The sequence below is a fragment of the Physella acuta genome, unplaced genomic scaffold (assembly GCF_028476545.2).
Source record: "Physella acuta isolate Inbredline_101_S28 unplaced genomic scaffold, ASM2847654v3 ptg001440l, whole genome shotgun sequence".
Classification (NCBI taxonomy): domain Eukaryota; kingdom Metazoa; phylum Mollusca; class Gastropoda; family Physidae; genus Physella; species Physella acuta.
In genome coordinates, this window is record NW_026732955.1 from 262,501 (window position 1) to 274,593 (window position 12,093).

A 12,093-nucleotide genomic window follows, 5' to 3' on the forward strand; every position below is an offset into this window, starting at 1 on the left:
ACTTGAGAAAAATCCAAATTTGGAATATTGAATGTGCTATGACTATTTCGTATGTCAGTTAAGATTTTCATGGCAATGGGTAAAGTAAGAAACTCAATTGCAAGGCGGTTAAGTTTGTATTGTTACAAGCATCTCCCACGGATGATAGTATAAATAAACTTTTGTGAACTCACAATGACCCCAAACTGAAGCCAACACAATTTCAAATAGCTATTGCCAAGCTGTATCGTATGCTGATAATTTAAGTCAACGTGATCCCTAGACTGTGTAGGGATGTTTTCACGCTATTTAATTCGAACTGTCCTAATGCTTTTTTATGTGTTTTTTACCTTTTCTAATTAAAACTCACATTCATCAAAAAAAAAAAAAGCATATCTAGCTCTAATCCTAGTGTTTTCTAACGTTTTTGTGTGGCTTGGTTGTGTTTATCATAAAATACGCTCAACTGGAGGTGAATGTGAAGCGGCGATTAAAATACGCTAAAATAGAGTTTTACCCATTAAATTATAATTAGTATTAACTAAGATCATCTTTGATATTGATGGTGCAAGTTTCTTTTGTGTTTTGACAATTGAAAAAGTAAGTAGGGCAATACATGCGTTTTTTGAAAGTTTCCAGGACACAATTTAAAGGAGTCCTTCGTTGGGTAAATATCAGAGCTAATATAACCAAAAAATCAGATTCCCTCTCGATAATTGTTTAGCACTGCAAGCATCATCATTATTTATTATTATTATCATCACTGTGTTGGGAATAGGCTAAGAGCTACCTAATGATCTAATACATTTTTTAATTTGCTTGGACTTACACCATTTTATCATGTTTTTCACAGAAATAGTTTTTGATACTCTTTTTTTAATTTTAAAAATTAAGCCTACATTTTAGTCAGCGACTAAAGTTAAACATTTTTACCAGTTGGTCACAAGGCCAACATGTATTTCTTTTAAGATCTATTATATAGCACACATTTGCCAAAATAATGACGCACATTTTTGCATGGAATAGCTTAATTTTTAATAGTTGTACTTTATTATGTATTTACAATCTGGGGGGGGGGGGGGGAGGAGGAGAAAGGGAGTGAGGCGTGTGACTTGAGAGGGAAAGGGTATTATATAGTGTGACTTTTGCATTTTAAATAATGATTACAGTTAATTTAGCCTACATTTTTAAAGAACTGTTTTTGTAAATTGTAATAAATGTATCAATCAATCTTAATAATTTCCCAGTTTTCTGAAATTTTTGTATTACAAAGTGAAAAATTATGTGGCTTTTGATTCTAGTAAATAGTTAAAGGTAGCTTTGTTTTTTTTTTTTGCTTACCATTTTGAATTGAAATAACTAAACTAATGGTTTGGAAAAAGTCCATATGGAAGAAAACTAATTATTTTTGGAAATTTTTGTTGTTGTGACAATGAAAATCTGTAACACCTGAGATGGTAAAGTTTGATTAGGGTGGTTCTTATATTTTCACTGTATACTTACAAAGGAGGCTGTGGAGAAATGGGTGGGTGGGGGTAGATATAGAAGTGTTCCTAGTTTGTAGCTACTTTACTGTTATTGTGACAAAAACAATCTTAGTGTCTTTTTCATTTTAATTCTTCTATTTATAATTGTTTGCCTTTACATTAAATCCTAATGCACAGAACAATTATCATATATAAAAGCCAAGCTGAAATTATTTTCCATATTTCGAAAAAGGCTTTGGTTGTATACTAAGTTAAAGCTACTGAGTGTAACTATACTAATTCATGAGAAAACTGTTGACAACTCCAGTATGATATTTTTATTTTGATAAATATATATAAAATATACAAGACATAATTTAAAATTCATTCCACAATTTTCAACATAATTAATTTAATATAAACATTTATTGATTGTAACATAAATCACAAATTAAAATTAGGAAATAACTACATGAATTGAATATCTAAACAGATCAATGAACTTAAACTGATGTAAAATAAGCAGATAAAAATAAAATAAAGTTTGACCGCAGCAGTAAGTCAAATAATCAACGGGTTTATGTGAAACAGATGTAGAAGGCAGGGAGGGTCATATTGTGACACAGTAGCATGCACAAATTTAACACATCTTTGTCCTGACAATGGTCTAATTACAAAAAGATGATAAGCTGACAAAAGTAAATTAGCTCTATTGATATTGATATTGATACTTAAAGCATGAATTATTGTAGATGATAAAATCTAATTAAAAATTATGAAAATGATTTAGCAGTTGAGTTGATGCTATCATTTTTATAGCAGTAAAAAAACCAAACATATTATGAAAACTGTGATATTGTATCTACCAGATAAAATATTTTGTATGCTTCATCTTGTAACTAAACCTACTATAAAAAAATAAACTATTCATATATTTTGAAACTTCTGAGTTTTAATTATTTTTCTAACATCCACATCCTTAGTCTAAAAAGGAATTAGTAACAGGCATTTGATCATTGTCTACTAATCCCGTGTAGATCAGTCCAGAGGATTATATTGGAATGTTGCACCATCTGTGTGCTGAATATCATTAGCTACAGTAAAATAAGTGGTCTTGTAACTAGGACGGTATGATGTGCAGCAGAGGCTTCTTACTTGAGTTTCCAGTTCCCAGCCTCATGAACTCTGTTCTGCTCAAACAAACCCTCAGGCCTTGATAAGGATAGAACTTATTTTTCTATAGAGAATATCAAGTCTAAAAAGTCTTAATATTAAGAAGTCAGATAACACTTTATAAAGAACATTAATTATTATAGCTGGAGGATATGGCTGACATTTAATGAACTCATTCATATAATATTATTTATCTTGTTGCATGAAACACTCATCTTATGGTGCATTCATTGATAATCCCTAGATCAACTTATAAAGAGTAGTTATATTTTTTATCATAAATATAAATGATTTACCTGAAATTTCATTATTTATACATACATAAAAAAATTAACATATAAAATTTGTCAAGAAACTAAAATTTGAATTTCCAATAATGTAATATTTATGCAGCAATTTATACCTATGAATAAAAAAATAGAGATAAGAAACTGGTTAAGTTGAAAGACAACAAACATAGCTATTGTATATCTACACAACCACTAGTTGAAACTAATTGCTTGCTACTCATTATAGTTTTAAGTTATTTACCTTGTTCCTTTATAAATGATCATCAAACTTTTGTAACTCACTAACAGCATATATTGTCATTGACATTTGAAAATAAATTTATTTTGGATATTGTCAGATCTGTAGTGTAGCTGTTTAATTAAATTGACAGCTAAATATTAAATACTGTTTTTGACTAGCTTTAACTTCAAACTGTTAAATTGCCATACAAGAACTCTTAAAGATACACACAAAGTACAACTTAATTATCAGTGACAATGCTAAGGTTACTTAGTATTTAAAAGCAATTAAAAGAATTTTATTAAGGTAGAAAAACTAATCACCCATGGATGTAATGTTGAAGTCTTGATTACAATTTAGAAAAATAATTGAGTTCATAACTGTGAAAACAAAATTATTTATTTGGTCAAAAATATACAGTGATTAAGAGTAATGTATTTTATGTTATATGCAGTGTAGCTGAATACATTGATTGAAAAAGTAGTTTAACACTCAGTTTAAGTACCGTGCAGGTTCAAAATATACACAAGCAATGATGTAGATATCTAGAAAGGTATGGCACCAAAGAAACATACAAAATGATTGTAAATAATATCATAGTAGTTTCTCTTTCATCACAAAAGTTGTAAGCTATAAACATCAGTGAGTCAAAGGTTGCAAGTCAAATCTCAACTTTGCTTGAGCAGAGAATGTAGGTGAACTTAAAATGACTGTCAAACAAATCAATTGTTTATAAAACATTACTTCAAAGTTAGCTCTTGTTTGGCTGACTAACACGTCTCTAGTATATGTTCCAGTTTTCCTATTCTGGGAGTTCAACTTGTCATCAACATTGTCTCTTAGAGTCTTGCTACTTCATCCTTCTCATTGGGTCTGGTGTCATCTTCCCTGTCTGTTGTAGGGTGTAACTGAATTTCTTCTCTTGGTGATGTTGGTGCTGAAGCAGGATGGAATATCACTTGAGGACTGGTTGGCAAGGAGGGTGGGGGTGGGAAAGCTGTGAACTGGTCTGAAGGAGGGGCCTGGGCAGGGAGTGATGGATACAGTGGAAGGCTGGATGGGAGGTCGTCATCCATCAGGTCATAGGATCCTTGACGCTGATAGCTGCCAGAATCTGAATCAGAGTCAGATGCCAGATCTGAGTCCTCATCCCTCTGTGGGCTCACCAGTGATGTTCTCCTAGCCTGCGATGATGGAAGAGTTAAATGTCTGCCGTCCTCTTTTGGACTAGCAGACTTCTGGATGGGGGCTTGTAAAAAGGCAGGAAAATGTGAACCTAACCTGTCATCAGTTTTTGTAAAGTCCAGATCTTCCTGGCTCTGTGCTCTGCTGGCAGACATCATTGTTGATCTGGCCACACTAGGTGCCCGTGAGTAGGGCATCGGATCGTTGTCTTGGTAGATGCCATTATCTGTGCCTGGCACCAGAGCTCTGTGTTTTTCCTGCCAGCGTCTCTGTTTCAGCTTCTCAACCTTTCTCTTCTTTTCAGCTTCCTGTAGCATAAAAGATAATTTTAGTATTTACAGTTGAGATGGTTCAATGGACAACACATTCATACAATAAATGTATTTTAGACAACTTTATGGAAAGTAAAAGTAAGAACCAAGTCAAACCTCTTCTTTTTGTTTTTTAGCAATGTTGGTCACATGAGTCAGTAAGTCATCTATTTTTGACTCAGTAGAATCTATATCAACTGATGTTAGGCATAGTGCTCTGTTCAAGGGCATGTATTCATAATTTTCTTTTTCCATCTGAAGAAAGAATTTTGTTTAGTCAGCTCTTCATGAAAGAATTTAAAAACAAAAATACAGAATTGTGATAGCTATCAGAAATCACAACATTTAAAAAGAATATTTTATTAAATTGTGTACGACAAAATAAATGGTAACATATAGTTTGAATGTAAAGCTAATTTAATTGACAAACATCTTACCAGTTTAGCCACATAAAGTTCTAGAGCTGTGTAGTCGCTGGCTTTGATATCATCCAAATGTAGAATAAAATACACATAGCCCCACATATTGTGTTCCAAGTTGACATGGTGGTCAAAACCCTGTCAAAAAATAATTATGGATAACAGATCATTTACAACAATGATCTTAAAAGGCTACTTAAAACTACTTATGGCCCATATTATTTGGACATGGGAACAAACTTACTTTTCCATGATGTTCAAAGTCATAACTGTTTCTGCTACAGATAAAACAGGTGTCTTTCATATCTGACTCGGCACGCCACTAAAACATGATGGAAAATAAAATACAGAAGTTTAAACACCTGAACATATAGAGTGCTCTAACTGCAGCAACAGTTAACTTCTATTTTACAACTGTAACCAGACAAGCTGAATGTCCTACCATTAACAACTGTAACCAGACAAGCTGAATGTCCTACCATTAACAACTGTAACCAGACAAGCTGAATGTCCTACCATTAACAACTGTAACCAGACAAGCTGAATGTCCTACCATTAACAACTGTAACCAGACAAGCTGAATGTCCTACCATTAACAACTGTAACCAGACAAGCTGAATGTCCTACCATTAACAACTTGAACAAGACAAGCTGAATGTCCTACCATTAACAACTGTAACCAGACAAGCTGAATGTCCTACCATTAACAACTTGAACCAGACAAGAATGTCCTACCTTGAGATCTCTGAGTTCAGAGAATGTGTCCACAATGATACCAAAGATGATGTTGAGGCCAATGGTGGTGATGAAGATAAAGAAAGACACATGGTAGATAACCATAGGCCAGAAGCTTGCAAATGTTTTATCAGATTGATTATCTTTTAGCTCCTAAAATAAAACATCACATACTTAGTAACCATTCAGTGTATATATATATCTATTTATTTAACATAGCTCATTTGTCAAGGTTTGAAGCTATACTAATGAATGAACAGCACAAGTCAAACTTGCTCTCAAAAGTTACATGTGTGTACAGACAATCCAGCACAAACCTCAAACATGTCACCAATGAGACCGTATCTTACAACAGTGACTGTGCACTGCCATAGAGTGGAGCAGTACATTATACTCTCATTTTTAAAGTAAACCCTCAAGAGGGCAAACCCAATCAGTGTGTAGATGTAGATGACAATAAGTCCAAGGACAGCAACCCACAAGAGAGACATGCCTGTAAAGAGAGATTACTCTGGTTCATTTTGTGAGATCTATTTGTAATGTTTGAATTAACATAACAAGCCAATTAATACCAACCATTTTGAGTAACTGCCTTGATCACTCCTCCCAAAAGTTGATTGTTATTGACAATGTTCAGAAGATGGAAAGCAAAAAAGTAGCCATGAAACAATATACCAGCTACCGACATGCCCAAAAATATCTAGAGGAAAAAAAATCATACTGATATACAAGATCAGTAGACACATTTTTAAAGCCATCTTTTGCATTTTATTATAATTTTAACAGCAGAATAAGAAGATAATAACTTCAACTAGATTTTAAAAAATTAAAATGCTACATAAAATGAATTGAAAATCTTTAATTTCAAGATGCATTCAACACTTTTCCTTATTTAAAAGACTGTAAAATATTTAAAAGTTGACTGGAATATTAGACTTGTGGGACCAGTGTTGGCCTGATTAAGATATAAAAAATGTAGATTTGGTAGAATTATATTTTGTGTACAGCCACTACCTTGCGCTAATGTCATCAAAAGTTTTGTCTAGAAATTACAAAAACTGTAGAGCAAAATTTAATAAAAAAACTGCAGAGAAAAATTTAATACAAAAAACTGCAATGCAAAATAAAGGCAGACCTTTAGATGGCTTCCATGATGTGTTGCACTTTATTGTTCTAGATTAAATCACCCCTTGTGTTGCTCTATACTAAAGATGACCCCCCCCCCCATCCAGACAGACACCAAAAAAAAATGACAGAAAGGCGCAACATATGTCCCACAACATATGGGCCTTTTACAAATTGGTTTATGACTTATTGGCTCTGACAATATGGCTAAAAAAGGTAGCTCATAAATAAGAAACTTGCTTTAATGTGCAAAAGGAGGCTAGAGTATAGAGGATGCTTAATTTAGGCCTACTGCAAGTTGAAAGAGTTAAAGTTTAGGCCTACTGCTAGAGTTTAATTAAACATAAATTGCTCAAATAGCAAAATTTGCTGTCACTAACCAAATAATAAAAAGTTGTGAAGCTAAAAAATCTTGTGTTCAACTTGGACGGTGGTTCAGCTTCTTTGGTCTCATCAGCATCGTTGTCAGACTTGGATTTCCCACACAAATGGCTGAAAATTATGTTTTTTTAGACAGCACATTTTTCACCAAAAACTCTAAATTAGGAGTAAGATTAATAATATTGTTTAAATGATGAAGTTGTTTCAGTAAGACTTACAGAAACCAGTTTTTAATCTCCACAGGCCTTGGAAACTTTGGATGGTAGGATAAAAAGTAGCTGATGAGTACAAACAGAGAACATAGGATGTGTACACCTCCTAAGGCCCAGATTGTGATTTGATACTCATTGTCACTGAGCTTGTCTAGTTTTGGCATAGGACTGGAATCAAGGAGCATCATTATTAATGTTTATATATATATATATATATATATATATATATATATATCCACCACACCACACATATGCCATTCATCCATCCACATGAAGCTAAAGCTAAACTAATTCAAATTTATCTGACTATATATTATATAGTCTAATCTGCCTAAATCTATTCTATCTAATCTCTCTATCAATTAATCAATCAAACATTAAATCTATTTGTCAATCAATATCAATCTACTTACCTATCTAACTATTTACATGCCTATCCTTATAACATATATGTATGAGTTTAAAGAATAAAATATATATTTGCATATGGCATTTTTTGTGATATTATATATGCTAGTATTTTCTACAGTAAACCAAGATGTTGTTATATAAGGTCGTTTCATGTCTTTACAAGCTAGTCAAGAGTGTCAGCAGATGATTGACCTTTTCTTTAGGCTTTTGAAGTTTTTTTTAAATCATAATTTGTCATAAACATTACAAATACTTACTCAAAGACACCAGGACAAAATTCTTTAGCACTTTCATTTTTATAACTACAGTCTTCCATTATAGATTTGGCATCCCAGGTCACCAACATAATGATGTTTATTGTCAAACTTAAGACAATAGCCCCATAGTTCCACAACAACCTGAAACATGACTGGGGCATTACTTATTATATAACAAAATACTGGGACTTAAACCTTAAGTTGGTTTACAATAGTCAGGTAGTGTTTAGCTTTTTTATGCTAGATATAAAAGAAATAATTTTCTCTTTAATTTGCTGCTTATATTACCATCCTTTAGTAAAAAATTTAGAAATAGGGTGGTCCAAAATTTTGCGTTGATATGTTATGTCTCTCATGATATCTCGTGTCCAGCCCATCAGGTCTCTGATTTTGTTGCTGGGGGATGTCCTATCAACATTCCACTTGAGTTTTTCTTTCACCTCATCTCGCAGAACACTCTAGAAACATCACAGATCTTGTTCATTCTTTTTTCCCTCATACATTTACCACAAAGTTTATTCATTAATAATGTGAACAGAATTCAATCAACTTTTAAAAGTAAAGTTTTAAAAACTATTTTTATAAAAAGGTTTTAAAAGTTTTTCTATTTTAAGATAAAATATCCTACCTTGTTCTTGACCCGAAAATTTACTTTTTGTAAAATATCTTCTTTAACAATCTCAATTGACAAACAATTTTTTTTGTAGTATTCAAAAGCCTTGACGTTTTCAGGTGTACACTTTAAAGCTATAAAATGTAAGCAAAATAAATCTATAACTCTAATTTAAAGTGAAAGTAGCCCTACTATAAATTATAAAAAAAATATTCTCAGTTTATCAAAGAATTCTGGCTTAAAGTTAAAATGAGAGTAGCTTACTGTCACTCAGGTGAGGGTCTATGTCAAACATTCTGGCAAGAATCAGGTAATATGTGAAACCCACATCTATGACACTTTCTCTCAGAGCACTTTTCTTTTTGCCTTTCTGTGGGAGAAATGTTGACAAAGATCAATCAAAGGAGCACTAGTTGTCTTAGATGTTTAATACATAATGTTCTTAACACTTTTAAAATTAATCATGGTTTTTTTTGCCACTGATTTTTGTGACCAAAGAACCCTGATTAAAAAAACAGCTTTAAATGAGAGTGTATTCCTATAAATTAATTTTTAAGACAAATGGTACCACAACACCCTGTAGAATGGAGCCACCAAATGCTGCAATGGACTTGGCAGACTGCAAGTAGCTTCCACCTAAGCCCAGGGTTGGGGAGTTTTCTCTCTTCTCTGTTTGGTGCCACTCATAGCAGGATGTCATACAGCGATACACAGCATCTTTATCCAGTGCATCTTTTACCTCCTAGAAAACATTGGATTCCTTTAAAAATACCCAAACTAAGTCTAAGTAAAACTGATGTTGTAAATAAAGTGTTATATGGCAAGTGGGACCCATATAAAGAAAGATGAATTACCTTAGCCACCTGTGATGCCTGAGGTCCATTTTCTTCTGTGAGAGAAATGATGAGGGAGCCAATAGTCTGCTGAAGCTCAACTACCTAAGACGTAAAAAACAAAATGTACCTAGAATAGGTTCAACAATCACTGATTGCACAGCCTATGTAGTGTTGTTAATAGACACTGCCAGCAGAAATATGCTGTTCACTTATTCAAATTTCTCTTGGTAAATCATGATTTTTTGTAACTAAGAAATAAACAAATGTGTTATTTACCTTGTCAATGGAACAATCTCCAATCTCACCAGCTCGCAATATGAAGTTTATATAGTCAATTACTTTCATATCATACACCACAACACGATTCTCTTGATTGCCCTAAAATTATAAGTTGTTGGAATTATTATTTTTTGTAAGGCCAAGTTCTATTAAAACATACATGGCTCTCTTGTTTTGAAAAGCTCAGAATTAAATAGTAAATTTATTCTTCAAAATGCAACACAGATTAAAGTAGAGAATTTTTTTCTTCAAAATGTTATCCAGGTTAAAATGTTATCTAGATTAAAATGTTAAACAGATTAAAATGTTATCCAGATTACTGAGATTAAAGCCACTTACTGAGCAGAACTCATTGAGTGTGTGAAAGAGCTGTATGACAAGATCTATAGTGGTAGTGTTGATTGTGGTGTAGACAACATTGACGAACTGGGCAGTCTCTGCCACAATACTGAAAGACTTGACATTATCTGGCTGTTCACGCAAGTAATTCTGAGAATAGAAAACATGTTAAAAGAAACAATAGACGAGATGAGGAAAAACAAATTTCAAGATTTCCTATTGATCTGTATTGACATACCTGCAGCCCTGCATGTTGACCATCACAAATCCTGGCTAAAAGCTTGAGAACTAATTCAATGTAGCCATCATCTTTGTATTCCAGCATGTCTTTCACTCCGTCATCTAAAGCCTCTGTCAGTGAAAGTGACATGTGGTGAAGGTCCTGAAAATTTTAATTACTCATTTTAAGCTCATTAAGAGAAAAGATTTTTAATCTAGGATTATTCAACATTTCAAATTTTTAAATTATTTGACACATTAGACAGTGTGTATAAATGAAGAAAGGAGTGGAGATTTAAAAATTCTGTAGTATTAAATGATTGAAACTAAATAAAAGAAGTAGAATTCCACTCAAAGTTTGATTAGCAAACTGAAGTTTTACTTGAACTGTTTAAACATTAGTAATACACAACATCTTTTTTAAAATAATGTGATTTTAATTTGATTTATCTCAATACAACTACATATTAAGCATGCAGTTTTGAAGCATCAATAAATAATCATAAATTAAAACAAGCATAACTGTGTATAAAAATCACAGGATATTAACTTTTGTATTTTTAGTCACACATACAAATTTTATCACTATTTGAATTATTTTTTTAAAATAATGAAGTGTGGAAAATGTTGAGAAATTAATGTTAGTCCTGTGCTGACACAGAATGCTACATGATTTTTACACAGCTGATAGAACATTAATTTTATCCAACACTGATATATACTGCTTCTACGATTAGAGATATTTTAAGGGGTTATTATTTCTTTTATTACAACATCAATGTAGTTGATATTAGTAATATTTTAGTTAAGAAAATAAAATGGAAAAATTAGTAGGCCAACTAGTCTATAATGTTACTTCTTGAAACTTTTGTTCAATCCCCTCTTAATTAATAAAATATCAATTACAATTTATCAGGTAAAATAATAAACATGTAAAAACAATTTGATTTTTAAAAATTTCATTCACAGCATATGGTTGAATATATTTTGTCATTTAAAAAAATATTTAATTACTAGTTAAAAAATAATACTCAACTTTAAATTTATTTAAGAGCTTAATATTTTGTTCTTAAATATAATGCTGAAATTCTGTGTTTATAAAGCATTAAGTGATATTTTCTTTATACTTGCCTTTCTTTTAACACTTTCAAGTGCTGCCATCTGCAGTTAGTAAAACGGCTTGTATTAAAAGAAAATCTCTTAAAAATTTACCAAAAACACTGATACTAATAATTAAACTGCCAAAATTGTTTCATTACATGATAGCTTATAAACATCGAATGAGAACATTCAAATTAACCCCAGGTTCTGTGTAAAACTACAACCTCACACTTGATATGGATACTGCTTGTTAGTGTGCTTTAAATCTCAAAAGAATAATGCATAAACTGGTCCTAGAAAAATTTAGTTTCATCTAAATGACAAAGATGTTAAATGGCAAGTGTTAAATGAAAAAAAATGGAAGATATATTGGCCTCTCCATTGATGCTAAATTTAACTTATTTATTGAGAAGACAATGCACTATTTAAAAGTAAATAGTAGTGACTGCTTTAAATGATAATAGAAAAACAAGATACTTAACTTATTAATTTTTTTTAGCACATTGTGAACAGTAACTAAACAAAAATGTGCGACTAACACA

At 32.0% G+C, this 12,093-nt stretch overlaps 1 protein-coding gene across 11 annotated transcripts in view; it reads right to left on the bottom strand.

Annotated features, from left to right (window-relative positions):
• Nucleotides 1–1,496: 1,496 nt before the first annotated feature.
• The window catches only part of LOC131927780 (inositol 1,4,5-trisphosphate receptor type 1), a 164,093-nt gene continuing 153,496 nt past the window's right edge, over nt 1,497–12,093 (bottom strand). For 8 of the 11 annotated variants that reach the window (XM_059283590.1, XM_059283588.1, XM_059283591.1 and 5 more), the window contains 19 exons: nt 11,582–11,611; nt 10,470–10,613; nt 10,232–10,381; nt 9,890–9,991; nt 9,632–9,715; nt 9,346–9,519; nt 9,042–9,147; nt 8,793–8,911; nt 8,453–8,622; nt 8,165–8,305; nt 7,503–7,664; nt 7,284–7,395; nt 6,355–6,478; nt 6,096–6,271; nt 5,779–5,931; nt 5,288–5,365; nt 5,062–5,181; nt 4,742–4,879; nt 1,497–4,621 (listed from right to left, as the gene is read on the bottom strand). In XM_059283590.1, the coding sequence (XP_059139573.1) occupies nt 3,968–4,621; nt 4,742–4,879; nt 5,062–5,181; nt 5,288–5,365; nt 5,779–5,931; nt 6,096–6,271; nt 6,355–6,478; nt 7,284–7,395; nt 7,503–7,664; nt 8,165–8,305; nt 8,453–8,622; nt 8,793–8,911; nt 9,042–9,147; nt 9,346–9,519; nt 9,632–9,715; nt 9,890–9,991; nt 10,232–10,381; nt 10,470–10,613; nt 11,582–11,611 (2,937 nt within the window). In that variant the 3' untranslated portion in view covers nt 1,497–3,967. The remainder of the gene's footprint in view (nt 4,622–4,741; nt 4,880–5,061; nt 5,182–5,287; nt 5,366–5,778; nt 5,932–6,095; nt 6,272–6,354; nt 6,479–7,283; nt 7,396–7,502; nt 7,665–8,164; nt 8,306–8,452; nt 8,623–8,792; nt 8,912–9,041; nt 9,148–9,345; nt 9,520–9,631; nt 9,716–9,889; nt 9,992–10,231; nt 10,382–10,469; nt 10,614–11,581; nt 11,612–12,093) is intronic. The other 3 variants (XM_059283593.1, XM_059283586.1, XM_059283594.1) reach the window with 2 other exon arrangements.